Below are 25315 nucleotides of genomic sequence, written 5' to 3' on the forward strand. Positions count from 1 at the left end.
ATGATGACATATTGCTTAAAATAAAAACGTTAATAAAAAAACAAAATTCTCGAAATATATTTACATGCATACATAAATGTATATGTATATGTACATAGTAGTTTTACTAAAATAATAATATTCCATTAAATATACAGACATACACACCGTACAACACCTACTGGGTCATGGTAAGAAACTTTGCAAGGTTTGAGACCTGGATTGTTCTAATTATTATAAAAAAATATTATTTGTATGTATACAAACATATGCATGACCGTGATTCACGCCATAGTTTTTGATTCGAAAACCGAAATTTGTGTACTATCTCAATGTTCGCCAACATACAGTAACGGAGCCCTGAATCAAAGGGCTTCCATTCAAAAACGTCGAGCGAATGTGTTTTTTTGTTATGCAAAGTCACAATTTTTGACTTAGTAGTAATTAAAGAACCCCAACTTAAACCGTAAACTGAGGCCTCGGAGCCTTGGATTGACTATTTATGTATTTGTTTTTACAAACCTCCTTTACGTTTCACTTACAATGTACAATTCAGGAAAAAAATTGCCTCTTATCCGATCGTTTTCATACTTTGCCATATTGCTCATTTTGGTCGTCAATATACGTAAGTAAATGGATCCTCTGCCATTACGATAGAGATAAAATATCGTTAAAGACGCGTTTGAAGTTTGCAAATTCGAAATCTGGGTGACGTCTATGTAGTCTTTAATTTTATACATAGATGGCGGTAGTAAAATAAAATTATTGGTATTTTTATTCAAAATAATGATTTATATATCTTAATATTATATACAAAACTAAAAAGACGGTTTGTTTTTAAAAAACTTTTTTCTTATTATGCTGTACATTAACATTAGAATAATATACTACTATGATTACTAAACAAATTAAACTAAAATTGTAAAATAGAAAATGATCAGTAGATCAATAGCTATTAAAATAGATATAAAATGTATTGTGAACATAATTCCGTGATAATAAAAATCATTTAAAAATCAAAATATAATATGACTTATAAATACACTCTATGATTTTTTGACTAAATTACGTAGTTAATCAATGCCATAATGCCATAACAGATCACACAAAATCAACACTATGGCTAACTTTGTCCTTATGTACAGTATACAAAGTAGATATAAATATATTAATTACAAACCGCAAGCCAACGTCCTGCTTGCAACAATCAACAATTTCGGATTAGCTGAATTTATAGAGGTGGGAGAGTGGAGGGGTGTGAGAAATTCCGATTATATTGGAACCGTGAGAACAATTATATAAGACAGATCAATTGGCAAAAATTTGAGGAGACAAACCTTAATCATCGAGGAAATCGAATAAACTCCGGTAAGGATTTGAACCCACGACCTATCTACTAGTAAAATAATCGTCTACGCTATGAAAATTATTCGTTTATTATTCAAAATTATGTACAAAAATTGCAACTTTATTAATGTGAATGATAAATATTATTTAAATAAAAAAAAAAGATTTTCAATCCAAAGCTCAATTTGCGAGCAAAACACATACCAAAGGCGCCCCCTTTCAGTAGCGGATAAACGTTAAAGAGAAATGAAAAAGTTGAAAACGACAACGCGAAGTGCACATTTACAACACCCGAAGGAAAATGCGAGCGAATAAATAAATGGAACGTTTTCCCGTCGATCATTATAAAGCAGGAGCAATGAAATGAAAGGGCACACGTATGTAATGTAATGTACATACATACATAGATATGTATATACTGATACAATATATGTATTATACATAATACACATGTTTGCATGTTATAGCATATGATCGATATGTGCGAATTATGTCGGCACGACGCGTTGCGGCCATCACGTGAAGCAGGGTCCGCAAGGAGGGAAGGCACGGAGTCCTGCAGGACATAGTCATAAATCATACGCCAGTCGCGAGGATGCTACGCATTTATCCCTTGGCCGGCGAATCGGAAGTGGCCGCGCTTAATGTGTTGATTTACGACACGGCAGCCCATCGACGCCGGCTAAACGCCGAAATTCGAACCGTTCGATTGTATTAAATTTATATTAGCCGTGCGTATTTTCGTTATATAAATGATCGACGAAAATCCTGCCATGAAATATTTACCCAACGGCGAGTTAATTGCGGAAAAGCGGATCGATGCGAAAACCAGAGAATAGAAAAGTAATGCGATTACGGCGGTTGCTAGGTGCGCCCCGAACAAAGAAAGCCGCTTTACTAGATTATCGTTGAACAGCTTCTGCAAATATAATCATTGTGTGAAAATTATGGCAAAAACGCACGCAACAGTGCGGTGGATACACTGGCGAAAGCTTGATAAAAGCTCGAACAATGTATAATTTAAATCGAAATAAAACCACGCGATAACAGGACGAACAGAACTTGTGTTCCTGATTACCCAACCTTTGAAGATAAATAACGTTCCATGGTTAATTACATACATAGTTTCAACAAAAACCGAAATGTTAAATTTTAATTAAATCTTAAAATAGAGTGGGAATGCTGGGAAGTCTACGGTTTCCAGCCACTTTTTAAGAATTACCTCAATATATCAATATTACAATATTTTCAAAAAAAGTTCGATCGGTTTTTTAAATATTTATTTATTTATTTATTTATTTATTCTAAACAGACCATTGTGGCATAACAGGAATTCCTAAAGCGCCACAATGGTCAAAAAATATAAAAAAAAATAAAAAAATAAAATAACAATTAAACATAAACATAAATACATCCATACATAAACATAAAAAATAGCATTTAATAATAACAGATAAAGTAAAAATATCAAATAAAATATAGCATAAGGAATGCCTTGCACCTACAGCCAGTTTCAATAAATATGTAAGAAACAACTACAAATACAAAATATCCCTGTAAGGCCCAAATGGAAGAGAGTTAATCAAAATTTCACTCATAAATCACAATCAATCATAAAAACAATGATGAGCGCAGACTACCAGATAAATGGGTTAGAGTAATTTCCAACAATTTACGCTCACTAAGGTGGAAAATATCACATTCAGTCTCGGCAGCAACGATTTCATTAAGAAGTCGGATAGCTCTTGGAATAGGAGCCATTCGAAAAAGGACTGTGCGGGCAGGAGGTACAGCCAGCAAATGATGATGTCTACCACGCACATAGTGATTAGGGACATAAAGTCCCAACTGCTCCAGCAACAACGGGCATGACGTATTACCACGTAAGAGCAGGAGAACGAAACGAATTAATGAGAAGTTTCTCCGAAGTTCAAGGGAATTATACCCAAGCATGCCCAAAAGGAAAGGAGTGGGGTAGAGATATGGGTAATACCCATATTCTTTCCTATATAGGAAACGAAGAAATGCTTTTTGCACTTTCTCAATCATCAGAGAGTAATTTGCTTCATGCGGATTCCACACAATCGCATTATACTCTAGCTTACTTCTCACAAGCGAATTGAAAAGCAAGCGAGAAGACAAAGGATTGGAGAATAATCTTGCATATCTCAAAACCAATCCAAGTCGACGAAAGGAAACGTCAGCGACTTTCTTGATATGGTTGTGAAAGGTGAGCTGAGGATCAAAAGTGATACCCAAATCGACAATAGATTCCACACGCTTCAACAAGACGGATCTAATGGAATATCCGTGACAATAGAGCGAATGTGCACGTCCATAGCTCATAATTGCACATTTGTTTAAATTAAGTTCAAGGCCTAAACTAGAACTGAACTCCAAGACAGCGTTAATATCAGCTTGAAGGAGAGAGGCTTGCCTCTCATCCTTGACAGCAAAAAATAATTTAACGTCGTCAGCAAACAAGAGACATGATGCATTACATAAAACTCTAGGGAGGTTATTAATAAGAATTGTAAATAGTAATGGGCCTAAAGTGGACCCCTGAGTAACACCAGTAACACCACCTCTCTTCGATGGCTCGCTTTTAGACGATACTTTTGTTAACAAAATCATTGTCAAAATGACCTTGATACAACAAAAATTTTCCACGAGGTTCACCGATAAAGTCCAAATTCAAAAAATTAAATAGTTGTATGTATATAATGATGTAATTATAATATATTATATTACGAATCGAAAAAAAGTCGCTCAATATTGTATTATCTGTCACAAATATCAATGCAAAATAGAATAAGCGTTAAAATTATACACCGGCGTTATTATTCGTGTTGACGTACATATGTACATACTTTTCCGTAAATAACATGGTGAATAACTACTTCCGGTCGATCGATTAAGATCTGCTCGCAAGTCGAGTGTAATTATAAATAAAGCCAGTATAGCGTCCGCGGATTAAGCGGGTCGATTTATTCAAAAAAATCGGAATCGCGATCGCTGACTTTGCGAAACAAACTCCATTAAAACGAAATATAATCCGAGCGTTAATTATTCATTTATGTTTCGATTTCGGCGAAATTATATTAATAATAACTCGGCGGATTTGATGACGGGGTGGTAGGCGGGTGAAGTCAATTAATAATAATGTAATTTAACTACGAGCAAACTTCAGAACGTTACGGATTCCCACTCGTGTCGCCGTCGTTGTTTGTCTTCAGACATCAAACATAATTTACGAAATGTGTTCACAACACTCATTAACGACGCAAATAAAACGCATTATTGTTGTTCGTCATTAAGACCAACCCACGATCATATCAAAGTCGACACAAGTCCGTATTTAAAGTAACCTGAATGAATTAAGGTATAAACGTGAGATTAGACACTTGTTAGATAATTTTGAAGTACATATCGTGAAATATACACAATACAAATGATACACTAAGTATTCAGCAAAAACAAATTGGTATCAGGTTTACTCACAACATAGATAAGAATAAGAAGAAGATAATAAGGTTTTCCAAGACTCCGTATAAGTATACATAAATAAGTATACATATGTACAAAAATAATGGGGTTTCTTTAAAAAAAATCGCCCGTAGCACATTTAAATGGACAAAATAATTTAAGCAGAATTAAATTTATTTTGAGGAAAAGGATTTTGTTTACAAAATTAAATAATGGAGAGCGGGAATAGTTACCGAGAAACATTCTGATTTTGGAAAAATCTCATATTTCAGTATTGGCCATTGGCTGTTTATTATTAAGGATTAATTAACGCCGAATTTGGAAACAGGCAATTTGATTTACAGCACCTTTCCAAATTTAGATTTTAAGGCACAGGAGCTTAAAATGCTTCACTACCGCTGCTATAGATAATCATGAATCAACAAGAAGACTACTTAAGAAAGAATATACGAACATAAGAGACCAGTAGAGAGGTCGTGGGTTCAATTCCCATATGTCATGGCACATATGTACATATAATGTATGTATGTAATAATAATAATAATACATAATTACCATTAATATACATGATTATAATAAAAGCACTTTGAATTACCGAGCACTAATAACAAAATACAAATGTAAATTAAATAAAAACAAGGATTATACTTTTCTTTCTCGTGAAGAGCACACATATTTAAAGGGTCGAAAATAAAAGTGGCAGCAAAATCGAACAAGAGTAAACTGCCATTTCCGGTTGACGGGAGTTCACTAAATTTTATATATAACTTGGTATTAAGTTAAAACTTCTAGATATGATTTGTTTTATTTCAGTTGAATACACTAAAGGTGTTTGAGAAAATCTTAAAATATCTAGATTCTCTACAGCAGAGCATCGCAACCTGTGTATCGCGATAGCGTAGAAGCGTATAGTACCGTATACATAGATCTAACGCGTGCGAGCGAGATGCGTGTAAAGGTTGCGATGCTCTGCTCTAGAGTAAGATACTAAAAATATTAGTGTATGAAATTTATAATTTCTATTACATGTAAAAAATTCCAGTCTGATCCGTTAAGCGGATTGGGAGATAATTGAATTCAAAAACTTAAAAAAGGAGGAGGGACCATTTCCGGCCAATTAAAAATTTTGAAAAAAAAAGTCGTATCAGTAAGGATTTCAGTAACCCATACCAAGTTTCAGTTCGATAGGATTAACGGTGTTGAAAAAATCTCCAAAATACACATATATACACATATGTACTAAAAGACACACATATTTTCTAGATCATGAAAACGTGATCAGTGATCGATTCTGATTTCGAACTAGTCAAAATCTCGAGTTAGAATTTTCGCATGATCACAAAACTTTATGTATTATTATTACTACGTACATAGATTAAGTAAAAATAAAAATCACGTGATGATTTAGACATGACGCAAACATACAATTATGTAGATTAAAAGAGAAAATGCAAATCCCTGACGTGAAACATCTGCATATGTATGTATGTACATATGTATATATACATAGTGTCAAACATTAAGCTCAATTACATGACGTTCCAGGAAGGTGCGTTTCATGGTCCTCGCATTGTCAGAATCGTGCAGCGGATATGACGTTAGTAATTTCCGTCATCTCCGGATTCATGAATTAATCATAGCATCGGGTATGGTCCTTGTCCATCTAGAGAGCACACAATTCGCTGCATTTCCCACGGGCACGCTGAAAACCCTCATTCGAACACTTAACGGCCCACCGCAAGCCGTAAATAAGTTAGGGGGCGGTTTATGCGATCGAATTTGCTTGAAGATAACGGTACACCCCCAAAGCCGACCTATGAATAAGCTTAATGAGCTGAAAACGTACTACATACCCTACGATTCCAATTTAAATGCAAAACCATACCTATATATAATCACCGCAAACGCTTTAAACACACTGTTTCTAACCGCCCTGATAAATGTTCGATGTGATCGACTTGTCTAGAAAAACGTGTCAGTAAAACGAGTTGATAAGATCGAAAAAGATGGATCTGCAAAGTTTTCCTAAGTCAATTTAAAATTTGTGGCTGTGAGTTAATAGTTAATCAGCCGTCGTGACTTTGACACGAAACGGAGAAGAACTTTATCAATCACTATTGAATAATTTATTTCGAAAATTAAGAACTTTGTTATTTGAAGGTGAATAAGTTTTCCATTTAGGCCATTTTTCATACAATTACGGGAATTAAAATTTGAAAAAAATAGATAAATATATAACAGTATTGTCAAAAATGCACAATTGGATAACTCGAAGATTCAATTGTTCATATATGTATAATCACATCGATTTATTATTTAAATAAATTAGTCCAAAATATTTAAATAAATAAATAATTTAAATAAATAAATAATAAATTTATTTAAATAAATAAGTCAAAACGATGCAAACATATTTTGCAGTTCGTTGACTTTAGAAATCATAAATTATAAAGTTCGATTTACATAGTCAGCTGGATTCTCACATCTGCATATTCTGAAATGTATTCTTACCCTAATATAATAAATTAAACTTCTGCCTACAGATAAATCGGAATTAGATATTTATATGAGCTAAGATAGAATATGTTTATTACGAGTAGTATACTTTACACAATACAATCAATTATATAATTGTATTAACAAAAGCCTGCTGCGCTACTTTATTGAAAAAAACTGAACATTTAAAACAAAATCGTGCAAAATAGTGGCAAGATAAAAAAAATGGCAAATCAAATGAGAGTAACGAATACCTTAGACCAGCGGTTTCCAAACTTTATGCTACTGCGCCTCCCTAAAAAAAATTTTTTTTTCCGCGCCTCCCTACCTATTATTTTTTAATAGCTATAATAATATAGACACGTTTTAAATAATAAACCTTTATTTAAAAAAAATACTGAACACTACAATAGACAGAATAATAAAAAGGTTTTGCTAGGTTTTAACTATGGTTGCCATACGTCCCGTATATACGGGACATGTCCCGTATTTCACTACTCGGTCCCGTATTACAATTTGTCCCGTTTTCTCCATAAACTTTTCTCCAAAAACAGACTGTCGATTTCTTTAACACTGCATTGATAAGTGGTCCCAATCATTCAAAAAATTTAATGCTTTCGATTGGATGACTCTCGAGCAAGTTCCTGAATGGGGGGAAATAGAACGATAGTAAGGAACATCGATGTTGGAAACAATGAGCTTCTATTCAACCAGTTCGTATATTTAAAAGATTATTTAAATAAAAATAATATCAACGAAAAGTGGGAGACAACGCAGAAATTGAGTATGGAAGAGAAATGGCTGAAGTTTTTTAGAGATACCAAGCATATTGAACAGAAGTCATGTTTAATAAAACTATGTGAGTATATATTTGCCATTCCAGCCCACAATGCCAATGTGGAGAGAATATTTTCCCTGATGTCAACACAATGGTTGGACGAAAGAAATAAGCTGGCAGTTGAGACAGTTGAGGCAATTTTGGTTTGCCAGTATAATTTTAAAATGACTTGCGCCCAATTTTATCATCATGTAAAAGAGGAAAACGATTTAATTAAAAAAGTTAAATCATCGTTAAAATACGATTGGTCTAGAAAAGACTAATTTTTTAAAATAAACTTTTACCTACCTACTTTTCCATATTTTATTTATGTAGCACTTAAATGTCGCGTACCAATGCTTGACAATTATGGCAACTATAACATAAATTTATACGAACGCGTATATTTATTTTTATATTAAATTACTAATTAAACTACATCTAACACATCAAAATTGAATGCGAAGGATGTTGTTGTTTATCAAATCTTGGGGGCAATATGGAGAGTGCCACTCGTAACTCCTTTTCGACTATTAAACTGGCTTGATATTTGGTTTTCATTGCAGCTAGTGCCGAAAAGCCCGTTTCGCATAAATAAGACGTTACAAACGGTAGAAGTACTTACATTGCTTTGCAATACAAAGATTCATACTCTCCACTAAGACCTTCCAAAATTTAATTATGGTTTCATTTTGAAACTTTTGTTTTAGTGAGCTATCGCATGATAATTCTATCAATTTTTCTTTTTCGGTGGTTGTCAGCTCGAATTCTACTTCATTGCATCCAGACATTTGTGGACATTGAGTGAGCTCCGTCGGAACACAGTCCAACGCAATTATTCCACTTTATGTCGTTTTCTTCAAAAAAAAACTGTCTATTATATTAAAAATTTCAATGGATGTGCTCTTCCCAAGAATGGGTTTGCAAAATAATATATCTTTTAATATATTATTATCCGCGACATATCGAACATATGCAATTAAATGGGCATCTTTAGCTAAAACAGAGCGTTTGCAAATGCGCAATTTTTAAAATCTTCCTCTCCGGATAATTTTTTATAGGAATTAAATGTATATATATATATATATATATATATATAAATATATATATATATATATATATATATATATATATATATATATATATATATATATATATATATATATATATATATATATAAATGAATGAAAAATAAAAATCAACATTCATACATTGAATTTTTACTGTTAAGCTACGATATGAAGTTTTATTTATTTGTTGATATTATGATATGAAAATTATTTTTTATTAAAAAGTTTTGGCGCCTCCCAGTTTGGAAACCGCTGCCTTAGACCGAAGTGATGCATTCAATATTTGACTTAAAGACAAATACATATGTACATACATATATGTATATGTATGTATTAGGGTTTCTGATTTCCCGGACTTTTTCAATTCCCGGGACACGGGACGGAGCCCGGGATCGTTCCCGGGATTCCCGGGATCCCGGGACACATGTAAAAAATTTTTTTTTCAATTTAATATATTTTTTATTAAAAAAATAAATATTTATTTACGAAATATAAAAAAAGTAAACAATACATAATATATCTATTAACTGGAAAAAATGTAATTATAAAAGTAAACTTATTTAAAGTAGCTTTTTAAGAATACTAAAATATTGAAATGATAATCCGAAAGCCTATTTCTAGATTTGATACGGAAAAACTCGGTCGAAGTTGGTTTTATTGTTAAAAGGGACGAAAACATTTTTTTTTAATTTTTTTTTCTCCTGTCAGCATGTATATTTTAATTTCTTTTTTAAATTCGAGGCTATTTTTATTTATTAACGTTATTTTGTATATTTATCTTTGATAATTCCTTATTTAATTCTTCATTCATCGTCAAACACAATTGTTTCATCTTCATCCGAATCTAAAAGAGTTTCTTCCATTGTAGAATCGTCAATACAAGAAAAATATACTCGCTTCATAATAGTTTCACCGTAGGATATACATTTGCTGTTATTACAACATTTAAAGAATGTTTTAAAGAATTATTTAAAATTTGTGTTTAAAAAAATCAGTTGTAGGTTTCTTACTTCTTCGATTTTAATTTTCAACTCTCGGAATAATTCATCGGTAAGGTGAAGTCTTTCGGTATTGAGATTTTCCAAAAATAGAATTACAAGAAACGATTTTCGCCAAACGCACAGAACCATTATGCTAATAAAACTTCCACATTCGGGGAATGCGCTGTACTTTCTGCTAAACAACAAACCTTTGAGAATATTTTATGATTCTTTGTGTATTTGATTTATTATTACCCTTCATGCAGTTGTGAAAATGTTGTATATTTTCAAGATTTTTTTAAATCCTATTCCCGGGATTCGAGATAAGAATTCCCGGGACACGGGACAACAAAAATTCCGTGAATTCCCGGGAATGTCTGTCCCGGGTCGACCCGGGTCAGAAACCCTATTATGTACATATCTACATAAATAGGTCGAAAAATAATATTAAAATATTGATGAACATAATAATAATATATTTTTTGTATATATAATGTACATATGTACATGAGTAATATAATTATATTTTTTTAATAAAATTGTCATTAACAAGCATCTATGAAGGGAGGTATTAGCGATGAATTAAATTAATTTGATATTAAGAAATTGTGAGTTTTTCATTAAATATAATTATAAGTTAGTATCGCACACGAGATAAGGCCCCATACAAATTAAAATTTAATAAAAAAAAATTAGAGGCCGAAAAAAGTTAATGAGAGTTTCGCGATAGCGAAAAAATACAGTATATATTATAATGGCACAGTATAAAATAATGAGTCTAAAAAAATTCTCTTATTACGACGAACAAATTTAATCGTTCATTCTGCGGGGAATTTATGAGGCATCACGTAACGATTAACCCTCAAACGACTTAAAACAAAAAAATATATACACCATCCCAACCCCTCGTATCGTACCCACGAAATTTAATAACTCAGTATTAAAAATGATCTTTACCATACTTACATACATACATTTCGCGGATAAGGAGAAACGCGAATACGTGAATCGTAGGGTGTCGGTCGGCCTCTGAAGCAATATCGCCGAGCAAACATTTACCGATGGCTCTGTAGGCAATAATCCGAGGAGACCCATGGCGTTCTGATATCGATTATTATGGAGAAGACTGGTCTCGATCGATCGCTGATATTCAATACACCGACGACACCCCCGTAGAGCGAAAGATAAAGGACGAGTATAAATTTCCAATATAGTCTAACGTCACGCGATCCACAATCTCATCGCTTCCAAATAGCATACTCGTCCCCTTTATGGGAAGGCAAAAAAATGGCATTTTCAAACAATACCCTATTGCTTTGTATTATAATGTATCAATGGAAAAACATCAATAGGGCTTTGGGGACAGTCTACCCCTTTAACGAAATTTCCACGGCGGTGCTTTGTTTACCGGGTTCGTATTAGAGCAATATGAGCGCATATCAAATGAGGTTTGATCCAGTTAACCCGTGAATGCCGGTCTCATTAAATACACCAACCCGTACCGGCAATGCGGATTCTGCCGCACCCGACGGTTTCCAAAACGGCTGAATTCAATATTATTATAATGTGTTCCCGACTAGAATGTAGGTATTCCAAAACGCTAAAGCATTGTCTGTACATATAATATGTATTCACAAATATACATAGACGGTAAAACGAAACGGTCGCAGCGAATGTGGAAAAGATTCAATTCGATATGAAAGGGGAGTTCGTGTACTCGTACGTGCACGCTATTTCACCGTATCATAAAATGTCACACTAAACAACGGCGAAGTGACGACTTTTGAATTATCAATCGCAATCTGACGCGTGTAATTTTTTTTCACAAATGCTTACTATTAATGTATCTACGAAGAAATCTAAATAAATTATAAATATACAGGAAAAAATATATATCAGTTGGTTGCGAACTTGAAAACGTGGATATTTTATGACACTTTCGGAAGAAAAATCGGCTAGCTTCACGATATAAAAATAACAATAAAATTAATTTATTTGTTCAATACACATTAGCATGTAGTATAACGGGATATATTAATATCTACATAGCGTGCTTTGTTCTCTCAGAAGGTGAGCGATAATTTTTATGATGTACATATGTACATATACATATCTTGTCACTCGCATCCCCGAATGAGGACATCTGACGTGACATCCGAGTTCCTGCTGTTACATATATTTATCTTACTTTGGATAATAATAATAATAACTCAGGCATATATTCTGATTTTTGTTTAATTACACTGAGTAACAAACAAAATTACCAGAGCGGAGACCAATCAATATTTAGCAAGTTTGACTCATTGAATTTGAATATGACAATAATGTTTGTTGGCTCGATCTCGTTCTAGAGATATGAGCGTTTGAAAAAATGGGCAATTTTTACAGAATTTTGGCTTTTGCAGTCTGGAAAATCATAATCAATAAAAAACACATTGATTTTTCAATATTTACTTTTGGCACAGCAATAATAGATTTTGACTTAAATACTGCAAAAGCCTAAAATCTGTAAAAAAAATTGTAAAAAAACATTTTTTAAAACGCTCATATCTCTTAAACGAGAGCAATCCAACATAAATGATTGTCATCTTCGAAATCAGTGGGTCAAATTTTGTAAAGATTGATTAGTCTCCGCTCCGGTAAGAAAACTACGTGATTTTTCGTTGTTCAGTGTTATTTGATTAAACACTTACAGACTAGAATAATCAACGATTCTAATCTACGAAATCCCAAGCATCACTTTGAGCACTCGATTGAATTATTGAGAATTTTAGATGGAATTTGAGCAGATTCCAGAATGTCAGCATAGTACTTTGACCTTCCAATGTTCATAAGAGATAATAATAATTATTTTTACTCTATATTAATGATATCTCATACATCTTCAAACATTCCTTTATACTTCTTTACGCTGATGATTTAAAAATTTTAGACGATTGTCATAAGATACAAGAAGATCTAGATAGATTCTCTATATATTGTTTAAATAATGATCTTTTTATTAATCTAGAAAAATGCTCTATTTTAAATTTCACTAGAAATAAGTCAATTATTACCAATCAATATCAATTAAATCATTTAATCCTTAACACGTCATCTTCTATTAAGGATCTTGGTTAAATCCTCAATAATAAACTAGATTTCTCTGAACATATTTCTTTTATTACCAACAAAGCATTTAAATCTCTTGGATTCCTACTCCGCTCAACAAAACCCTTTAATGATCCTTATGTACTAAAATTACTTTATTTTTCCTTTGTAAGGTCTCACCTTGAATTTGCCTCAATTATCTGGTCACCTTTTTATTTATCCCATATTAATTGTATTGAGAAAGTTCAACTTAAATTTATTAAATCCTTACGCTACCTTTTTCCTACCTATACCCATTCTACTGTTTCCGACATTTTAAAAATCCTTTCTTTTAACAATCTTTCTGTCAGGCGACGACATACTGATGCTATATTCTTCTTTAAGCTCATAAATGGTTTCCTTGATTGTTCTGATTTACTGAATAAGGTTAATTTTAGAATCCCAGTTCGGTACTCTAGACGCGTTGCACTCTTTTCACTTGATCCTTTCAATACTAATTCCCAAAAATATTTTTATCTGCAGCGCGTTTATCGTATGTTTAACGGAGAGCTGAATGAGGTTGATCTATTTGGTATTTCCCTACATCAATTCAGGTCTAACATCAAGAGAATCTTGACCGATTGATTAATTTCTTCTCCTATTCTATTTTTCCAATATTTCCAATATTTTTATACTTTAGTTTAGTTATGTAATGTGCTATTTAATCATATTATAGCTTTCATTCTTTTCCTTTTCATTTGTTTATTTTGTATTTACCTTTTTCATTTGTTTTATATTTGTACATTTCAATTTCTTCTTATATTCTATTTTATAACCTTTTCCAAATATTTTAATACTTTAGTTTAATTATGCAATGTTCTACATATTTTGTCATGCCTTTATTCTTTACTTTTTAATTTGTTTTCCTTATATTTATCTTTTTCATTTTTGTAAAAATCTATTATTGGACTCGGATGTTACATACATATATTATTTATTTACTATTTGTTTTTTATACATATCTAAGTACATCCTGTCTGTTGATTTTTCAATTAATTAAATAAAAATAAATAAAATAAAAAATAGAATAATGACAGTTAAATTTTAAACAGCCAGATCGAGACCGAATTTGAAATAGCTTATGAATTTATGATCTAATAAAATTGTCAAATCGAATACTATGGGGATTTTATTTAAAAAAAAAAGTTTTAATAACCTAAGCATCAAAACACAAAAAAGCACTATTGTTACTTCATACATATGTACATATGTATGTATTTCGATAAAGTAAATAAAATAAACAATAAAAGGCATACCATAATAGCTCCACCACACAGAAACACGAAGCAAATAATAAATGTTTACCTGAAACAAGAAAAAAATAAAAATAAGAAGTGAATAAATTCTAAAAATAAAAACAATAAATATCAACAGTGAACAACTGGTACGAAAGTTTTCCAAGAAAAGAGTCATAGTCTGCGACTAGTTTTACAGCATAAAGTTTCAGTGCGTGCATACAACACATTAAAAACATTCAGACACAGAAATACACTTACAGCTTTTGCATAAACATTATTATTTTATTAAGTATTACGTATTATATTTTCAGTACAATTAAAATTCATTGAACATTTGAAAACATACATTGTCCATAAAATCCGCAGCTTACGAAAGTGGGCAACTTTTGTGGCACGTGAACTGAATAAATATGAAAATTATCATATGGGACCCATACAATTAATTTTAAATCGCGTCATAGGGGTTACGAAAGTAATCAGACCCGACCGAAATAAAAATCACAAGTTAAATTATTTTAATATAATAAAATTACACACACATATGAATATATTGATAATTAATTATTAACCACACGGGAAAGAATTATTAACATTCCTAAAATGAAATTATTTCAAGTTCGCGTTCAGTAAAAATTCACTAATGAACCATTCCGAAAATAGCACTTAAAATTGTGGAATGAAAAACGCAGGAAAAAATTTAGATTTACCCTCGGGTAGAATTAAAATCCTTTGTTTCCCCAGTCGACGCAAAATTTAGCGTACGAAAAAAATCATCTAATATTTTTTAAACACGCAACCCAAAAGGGGTTTATCTCTCATTTGTGGAATATGCGGGAATCAAATTTTCACTTTTTGTAAAATTGACATGTACTCGAGTAGTACATTTTGATATGGTTTAGATGCAATTTCGGCTTAAGTGGGTTATGATTTTTTTTTGTTCATATACCGCCTACGCGTATTTGAATATAAATGAACGTCTTTATTGAGAATAGGAAAAAAATTTAGTCATCTATATTCTGCCAAAACATTTCCGCACCATTCGCCGCGAGGAAATTCTGTAATAGCTTCTATTTAGATAGGTTGACGCTTTCACACTTTTTACAATCTACCTACATATGTATTATGCATTTACATATGTATGCATTTTCGGAACAAGTGGTTGAACACACCTCAAAATCCGTACATCGTGATGACATCAATATCATTTCATATCAAAACCGGAATAAATTAAGTGTCTCAGAGGCAATTTCAATTTGTCAAATGAATTTCCCGATTCTGAAATAATTTCATCGATAAGAACGATAAATCAATTATAAAAATAGCATCCCAAGAGACTTGCGGTATTTTGCATTGAATCAAAATTCGATTTCGGTCAAATCGACAGTTATTTCTGCTGCGTAACACTTTCGTATCGTTAATTTTCCAGACATACAAATTATTTCCATTAATGGGCATCGTGATATCGAATCATTAATATAATATTATAAAGAGTTCGTGGTAAGTGGGTCGTATACTATTATATAAGGGGTTGTGATTAATTGAAAGTATTAATTCTTGTAGAAATACAGTCATTATGAAATTATTACAGAAATAAATAATCTAATACATTTACATTAATAGACGTACATACATATGTATGTATGTAGTTTTTCCTAATGAAACCAAACAGCATGAGTTTTTTTTTAATGTTGCCAATTCTTTGAAAACATACGATAATAAAAATTATGTATTGTTGTTGCTATCGCCGTATTTTACTCATTTTAATGAATATACGTATGTTGTATGTAGTGCATCCAATTCCGAGAATTCCGGACTTTTCTGTCACCGTTTTTCCGGTAGTTACTGAGATTGGTAAATATATAGTATATTATCATAATTGTTTTCAAAAAAATGCAAGCCAAATAAAAAGCTGATACAAAAGGTTTTTAAATTGATTTATTTCTGAATAAATAGCATTGCATCATTGTTAAAACTCCGACATCATATTTATTATTTATGTATTAATAAAAATTATACCACTGCAACAAAAGAACATAATCACTGAAAAAATATGTATTTACGATGGTTTAAAAAAAAATGTAATATCATTGAATAAATCAAATAAAGAAACACGAACTTATTGCAGCTTATAAGTATGTATGTACGCTGTGTGCTTTGATATGTGTATGTATGTATTATATAATAATAAATTAAAATTGATCAATGCATTTTTGGAAAAAACACATTAACAGCAAGCTAATAGAAAATACCATTACCGTATCCGTACCATAACCGTAGCCTGAAAAAGTGCAAACAGGATCTTTTCTTAGGCAAAAACCAAATGATCGCAATCAGATCAGAGAGCGGAGTAATAATTAGGAATAGAGAAGAAATCATAGACAGAGTTTACACGTTCTATGCAAAACTATACGAGAACAACAACGGTCAATTCCCCGCTCTGGAATCGACACACGGCCAAAGGGTTCCTGCAGTATTGCCTAGCGAAGTAGAGGCCGCGCTAAAAACTGCAAAGAACGGTAAAACTCCAGGGGAAGATAATATTCCCATTGACTTACTAAAATGTGGCGGCTCACCTTCGGTTCGCAGATGATATAGTTTTAATAGCTCGTGATGCAGCTGAACTACTTAACAGACTAACACAGCTGGACAGGGAAAGTAGAAAAATGATGAAGAGATAAAGAGACGTATGAAATTAGGATGGAGTGCATTTGGACGGATGAATGCTGTTTTTAAATCAAAAATGCCACTCTGCCTGAAGAAAAAGATCTTTGATCAATGCGTTTTGCCAGTGATGACGTATGGATGTGAAACTTGGACACTGAACACCGAGATGCTACATAAAATCCAATGCACTCAAAGAAGTATGGAGCGCTGTATGCTTGGCATAACGAGGAAAGACAGAAAGCGGAACACGTGGGTGAGAAGTATGACAAGAGTAGTGGACATAGTGGATAGAGTGAAGAGATTGAAATGGCAATGGGCGGGTCACGTAGCTAGGAGGATGGACGAAAGGTGGACAAAAGAAGTGCTTGAATGGTACCCGAGAGAATGCAAAAGGGTAAACGGAAGACCGCAAGGAAGATGGGTGAACGAAATTAGGAAAATGTGCGGGGTGAGATGGATGAGTGTTGCGCAAAACAGAGACGGGTGGAAGCGTGTTGGTATATGGTATATGCGTATATATATATATATATATATATATATATATATATATATATATATATATATATATATATATATATATATATATATGTATATATATATATTTTGTCGAAGAAAATATTTATTTAGAAAATTAAAAATAAAAAATCTTCTCCAAATATGTACGTATAGGTAAATACTCATAGGTAGACTCATAGGTAAAGCTCACATTAGAGTAACAAAATGCGCAATAATTTATAAAAGCGATATGTTAAAAAATGGCAGTCAATTTTCATTTCGTAAACGACATTTCCACCGCAGAATGAGGCCAGCATCCCGTGACGGAAATGGCGTCGCGGCCACTTGGGCGCAAAAAGGACCGTCCGTGATGATATACAATTTTCGTATATCGTCGTATTATGCACGGATCATTGTGCATAATCAAACTACACAAAAGGGCATATTTTCCACCGTACAGTGTCGGCCAGACCCGTCTCCTCCGGCACAAGGGTCGTATCATTTATATTTTACGATCGTGTAAAAGAAGTGGCCGAGATCGCGTCGTGGTGGAGAGAGTCGGCCGCAACGAAGATGGGACCTAATAAAGAAGTAGATTGCCGAGACAACCCCTTTAGCGCGAGATATTTTAGAACTAGTTCAGTGAGGCGGCTTGCATTCTCGAAAAAGCTAGAGGAGAATCGTGAACGTTGATTTTATATGCGAAAATTTTCACTGGGTATACGTATGGACGTATCCGCAAGAGCGTAAATCGGAAAATTCTCAGAGCCTTTGCATATTTAAAACTTTCTAATGGTGCGATAGAAGTGTAAATTCGCACAATTCAAATAACTACTGCTACGACTTCTTATATATAAAATTCTACGAGAAAGTTCATAATATGACATAAAATACAATATATGTATGTATATAAAGTGATTGGTTGAATTGAATATGTTTTGTTTTGCAAACCGAATAAGATGTTTTGAAAATCATACTGAAATAAAAAAAAATGGAAAAAATTATAATACAATGAAAATACAATAAACAATGAATAGGTAAGTAGCCTTTCAAACATTTTATCGTACATATTTAGTTTAATTATAAATTTAAAAATTCATGCACGTACAAACGAAAGACATTCATCTACCTACAGACAGAAAATTTGACCAAAATTAGATTTTTTTTGCAATTTACCCGAGTGATTTTAAATATTAAAAGCTGATTTGATATTTTCTTTCAGAAAACTGACATACATATTTACCTATAGGTACTTCGATGAAAATGTGTGTGAACGGGAAACAAAGAGCCACTTTAGGTGTCATCTATATTTCAGTATGCCTAAACTACGACATCGGGGCTTTCATTCGTCAGTGGAGTTCACCGTGCACCAGCGATGCGAGAAAACTCAAATTATGATTAAATAATAAAAGAGCAACCGTCAGGGAGCGAGGGTTGCGGACAGAGTACGTGTAGACGAGATGAGAAGAAATGAAACTGTAATGGAACAGTCAATCTCAGGACCGACCGGGCCAAATTACTTGCAATAAATTTCATAATTCATTCAAGGTATAGAGTGAGAAAAGGGTTTATGAATGAATAATGCAACCCATCGCCATTTCATTGCGATGATATAATAATGAAGCCACAATGACAGTTCAGACGGTAGAGTTTGAACTTGATTACATATGTACGTAGTAGTATGTCCAGAAATAAAATTCTAAATAAATTATAAAAAATTCTAAAATATGTATTTAGATTCCAAGGAATTCAATTTATCATATTTTCTATAGTTCAATCCTCAAGTAATTGACGATCAAAGATAAGCTTCACTGTTTGTTTGATGCCGAATTTGTAAATACTCGGGACACATTTTCTTCAAATGGGATTATACATATGTACTTGCCTATAGGTACAAATGTAGAGTGGTTTCTAATGATAGAAATTATAAATCGATAGAGAAAAAAATTACATAGCTCTGAATTAATCTGATTTTGAGATCGGCGAAGTTTATACAGAAAAACAGAAGAAATATTTTATTTGTTATATTGTTGTACCGGATTTTTATTTTTCAATAAAAAAATTTAAAACGGAACAAAAATAGTTTATCATAATTGGCTTTGTCTGCTGCGGTAAAATTAGCGTCCAAATATTCTTTGAATAAAATACACATACTAATAAATTCCTAATATTAAAGTCGTGATTTGTATGTATAAAAATGAAATAAATAATAAATAGTCAATATTTTTAATAAGGACGGAATTCATACATAGAGTTTCATTAATTTAATTAAGGAATTTTCACTTATTAGTTATTTACTAATTTACTAATAAATATATAAATATAGTATACACGATTACAAAATAAAACTCTAATGTAAATTTGAGAAAAACACAGAGATACAAAGCGAAGCGAAATTTAATTAGGAAAATCGATGGGGTTCGGTTTGGAATAAACCACTTGAATTTTCAGCATAGAAACTTCGGAAATTCTATTTAATTTCGCAGTCTTCGTCGCAAACTACAAAAGTTGCTCGACGTCCGGTTTTGCCGTCGTTTCAGGTCCGCAACGGTAATTAATTTCACCCAATATACCGAAAGCCTGTCAAAAAGCCATCAGTTTTTGCCCCCCGTCGAGTGACACCCACTATTTCCCGAATTTGAATCAATTAACTCAGTGCAACGATGGCCATCGATTATATGGATTCTGCGCACCGTTGTTGACTGTAGAACACAAAAGCCAAGTAATAATATACGTACAAATGTACATATATGTATATATATATATATATATATCAGTGGCGGACGGTGGGTGTTAATACCGGGTGTGCTGTGTATGCCGTAGGGCGTAGGGTATAAAATTAGCAATTAAAAAAAAATACTCGTTTTGCATTACAAAAATGTTTAATTTATTAGTTATTTATACATAAGTTCAATGCGACGTTTCTGAGACATAAACTTTTCAATCACGTCTGCATAGAATGTGTCTTTCTGTTTTAATTCCACCAATAACTTTTTTTCTATTGAAATTAAGCTAAGGCCACATAATCTATCTTGACCTTGCGTACCTCTATAGCAAGTTTTTATTCTTTTCAGCGCCGAAAAAGAACGTTCTGCTGAAGCTGTACTGCTTGGTATCGTTAATATTAATTCTCACAGCTTAAACACCTCTTTAAAACCAGATTCGAGGTTATTTTTTGTCATGAATTGTATTAATTCATGAACAGGTTTCTCTGAAAATTCAGAGCTGGAATATAGCACGATGAGTTCGTTTTTCAATCGAATATAATCAAACAGTGATCCATAAAAATCTTTTAATTTATTAATTAAAACATTTGGAAAATTTTCTTTATATTCGTCATATTTATCATTACAAAGAAGGTGGAAATATTCTAATTTGGAAAGTGAAGAATATCTACATTCGACTTGTGCGATTATGCTATCAACTATTTTGAAATATAATTGACGAAATGAAGTTTTATCTTCTACTTCTGAATAATTTTTTAATCTTTGTGGCCTACGATCATGATCATCATTTTTTTCATTTAAATAATTATTCCATAACATTTCAAAATTATTATCCCTTTCGTATTTCAGTTGCTGCAAAACATGATTAATTTTTTTACAACAATATAAAACGTCCGAAGATTTAGATTGAAGAATGTTATACAAAACATCAGTTATTCCAAACAGTTTTGAAAAAATTTGAAGAAGTTTAATTGTTTGAAAATCCTCTAAAAAGCCTAAAAACCCTCGTGCTTTTATAACAGTATCTGTGTCCCATAATTCACAATTTTCTATAACATGTCGAAAAAAATCTGTAAATTGACTTCTGTATTGTTGTACTGTGCTACTTAAACGAGATGTAAAATTCCACCTTGTGGGTGCTACAGAGGGAAGTCTTTTTGTCACAAATTCCTGTAAAGCGAATACTCTTTTGGAAGATTTTGAAAAGTATGTAGACAATCCATTTAAAGTTTGAAAAAATGATTTACTTTCTTTAATATCAGAAAGACCTTGCTGCAATACTAAATTCAATACATGAGCATAACAGTGTGTAAAAAGAGCAAAAGGATAAGCATTGAGGACTTTGGATTGCAAACCATTTACGTGTCCACTCATTACACTTGCTCCATCATAAGTCTGTCCAACCAATTTGTCTTGAATTTTAAATTCTTCAACTATGTTCACCACGTGACGGAATAGACCATTAGATGTTTTATCAGCACTAACGTCTGTAAAACTAATAAACCGTTCATGTACATTGCCTTTACATACAAAACGTAAAACTGTTGAGAGCTGTGATTTTGTCATTATATCTGAAGTTTCATCGAGAATAATAGCAACAAAACTTGCTGACTCTACTTCATTTTTTATATGAACTTTAATAACATGAGCGATTGCTTCGATTATGTCATTTTGTATACTTGGAGAAGTACCACGAAAGGTAGTAGCAGTATTTAAATGAGTATCTAAAACAGAATCATATTCTCGAAGAGCATTTAGATATTCAATGTAATTGCCTTTGTTTACGGAATTACATGACTCGTCGTGACCTCGCAGGGACAGTTCTTGTTTTCCTAGATAGATTATTGCGTTAATAATTCGTTTTAAAACATCTCTATTTTTATTTACTTGTTCATTATGTCGACTTATTTCGGCTTTACGTTGACTGTCAATTAATACGTCGATTCGTTGTTTGCCAAACATTTGTATGGAAAGAAATGATTGAACGTGTGCCTGCGATCCTTCGTGTTTCTTCAGTGCTGCTGTCAAATGGTTGAGATCAGCAAATCCTTCTTTGTTCCACACATTAATATCTTTGGAGAACAATAAACATGGCCAGCAGAAAAGTTTGGATCGAATTTCACAGCCTGTAATCCATTCGAATTTTTTATAATTTGAAACGCAAAAATGTCTAGTGTAAACTTTTGTTTTTTCTTTATGCAAACTGGATAAATTTGGAAGAGACGGACACGGTTTCCCATATTTAATTATTTTTAATTTTATCTCAAAACTTCTATTTGAAAACGGAATAGTTAAAATGTCTTGAACACTGTTAGCCATTATTAGTTATTAGAGGTATGACTGAGATACGAATGACCATAAAAATACGAATGTGCGAAAAAGTACGAGACCACGTGTCGCATCGCATTCGGTCAATTGCCGAGTGGTGCGGTGCGGTGCGGTGCGGTGCGGTGCGGTGCGGTGCGGTGCGGTGCGGTGCGGTGCGGTGCGCGGTGCTCTGAAGTCGTAGCACACCGTACGTCTTAATATCGCGAACAAACCTATACAAGCGAATATCCGCCTGCACACTCCAACCAAACCCACCAATTTGCTGCACGGCATAGGTATTCTCTCGTCGCGGCGCACAAACTACATCTAACATCACACAACACGCTGCAGACTGCACACCACACCATACACCATACATTTAGCGCACGCGGTAAATACACCATACACATCAATGCCTGTTTATACAACAACACATTATTTTGTATTAAAATACTACTTTATGTGGTCTTTGGTTTTCACGGGTGTGCGCCGCACACCTAGCACACACCCAATATACGCCACTGATATATATATATATATATATATATATATATATATATATATATATATATATATATATATATATATATATATACGGTATATATGTACGTACGTCTCAAAAACACAACAGATTCGACAAGGACAAAATAATCCAAATGAAACGTAAATTTAACATGGGGTTTATCGTCTGACAAGTAATTATTTTACCGATTAATTTGTTACTGGCACGCTTACTAATTGAATCCGCCAGTCACAATTTCATGATTAGTTACGCGCAATCTGGGCGCAAAAATTTCTGGCAATTTGCGATTTGTATTCGACGTTGTATTCAATCGGCGAGATTTCATTTGCCGATATTACCCGACTTGCATTTTTACATATAGATACATACGCTTGACGTCAAAATCTATCTAATGAAAGTAATACAAGATTGATGTTGAAAGATGTGTCATTGAAATTAATTAAAATTAAATTAATAAGATGTGGCTTTTAATTTATTTTCGGGAACGAAATTCGATTACACGCTAATTTCAAATTGAATAGTGGCGTATCGTGTATTTTGAATAGCTTTTGTCAATCGTGGTGATTGATTAGATATTTATCTGGGCTATGTTATGTTTTATCGACGCGAATTTATAAATATTAATGACGCCATAAATATTAAGGAACCAAAATATTGACTTCTCCGCTTGATAATCACTAGTGATTATCAAGATCAATTATGTGTGTAGTTATATCATAATATACATACTAAGGCTTCCAATCCCGGGATCCCGGTGTTTTCTGGTACCGTGGATCCCGGTGCTGAAACTAGTCTGAATACCGGGATTACGGTGCTGGCAGAAATTTCTTTAAAAATATTATTTTTACATAAATAATATGGAAAAAACATAAAACAACATTATATAATGAACAACATTATATAATGAACTTATAAACATAAGCAATGACAGCCATAGTCCATTTGTTTGCCACCCGTTTCGACGCCGGCTTTGCTGTTTCCACGAAATGGTATGAACGCAATGATATTTGAAGCATATTTTAACTGATTCGAACTCAGAATAGACCACTGATCACGTTTTCGTGATCTAGAAAAAAATTGTGTGTGCCTGTATGTTGATTGTGTGTCAGCGTATGTTGGGGATTTTTAGAACACAGTTCGTCCTATCGAACTGAAATTTAGTATTGGTTACTGAAATTTTTATCGATACACTGTAATTTTTTTTCAAATTTTTAGGTTGACCGGAAATGGTAACTTCTCTTATAAGTGTCCTCTTTCTTTTTAAGTTTTTGAATTAAATTATCTTCCAAACCATTCATCAAATCGGACTGAAATTTCTTACTAATAGAAATTATTAATATTATACCCCAATATTTTTTCCTAAACCGAAAGTAGTACTTTTAATTTAGAGAATCAAGGTTTTTTATGTTTTTCTAAGAAATATTTTTTTCTACCCCTTTAACATGTGTGCTCTTCACGTAAAAATTCAAGTATAATTGTTGTATCAATGTGATGAAAATAAATAAAAAATCACTAAATATAATAAACCGGAAGCGGGATTTTTTTCATAGATAAAGTCGTTGGTTGGTGACATGCGAATTTTTTATATAAAGTAAATGTAATCGGAGTTTTTTTTTATATTAGGTGGATTGTTTCGATGAATAATGACTAGACGGTACAAACTATTTGTAAAAAACGAATCGAAGCGATTTTTTTTACTTTATTTAATTAAATTTTCGGATGTGTTTTATTTAATCTTAGAAATTTATGGATGCGAACCGAAAATTTAAAGAATGTAGCCAAACTCTCAAAATTAGTAAGCCAATATGGGAGTATTTTTTGCGTGAAACATCGGGAGAGTTTGCAAAATGCAATTGAACGTTTTTGAAATATGAAAACATGCAATTGAACTTTTTTTCTTATACATTTGAAATCTCGGTGCTAGCACCGGGATCCCGGGATCGGAAATTCCCAGCACCGCAATCCCGGTGCTGAAGAAACCTTCCAGGATTGGAAGCACTAATACATACATATGTATGTACATATGTACATATTATATATGTAGTTATATACATACAT

General features: G+C 32.6%; 2 protein-coding genes across 5 annotated transcripts in view; both read right to left on the reverse strand.

The window, feature by feature from the left end:
• Positions 1-25315, reverse strand: part of LOC143910977 (uncharacterized) — a 124120-nt gene that overhangs the window by 65080 nt on the left and 33725 nt on the right. Inside the window, exon 3 of one of the 4 annotated variants that reach the window (XM_077429639.1) lies at positions 13434-14609. The exons of 2 other annotated variants lie outside the window; for them this stretch is intronic. In XM_077429639.1, the coding sequence (XP_077285765.1) occupies positions 14349-14609 (261 nt within the window). In that variant the 3' untranslated portion in view covers positions 13434-14348. Of the gene's footprint in view, positions 1-13433; positions 14610-25315 lie in introns of those variants that run through there. One more of the 4 variants, XM_077429638.1, reaches the window with a different exon arrangement.
• Positions 18673-25315, reverse strand: part of LOC143910247 (zinc finger MYM-type protein 1-like) — a 396863-nt gene continuing 390220 nt past the window's right edge. Inside the window, exons 2-3 of the mRNA XM_077428637.1 lie at positions 22107-23255; positions 18673-18677 (exon numbers count right to left, since the gene is read on the reverse strand). Coding sequence (XP_077284763.1) covers positions 18673-18677; positions 22107-22746 — 645 coding nt within the window. The 5' untranslated portion in view covers positions 22747-23255. The remainder of the gene's footprint in view (positions 18678-22106; positions 23256-25315) is intronic.

This window comes from Arctopsyche grandis, chromosome 4, assembly GCF_051622035.1.
Source record: "Arctopsyche grandis isolate Sample6627 chromosome 4, ASM5162203v2, whole genome shotgun sequence".
NCBI classification, from domain to species: domain Eukaryota; kingdom Metazoa; phylum Arthropoda; class Insecta; order Trichoptera; family Hydropsychidae; genus Arctopsyche; species Arctopsyche grandis.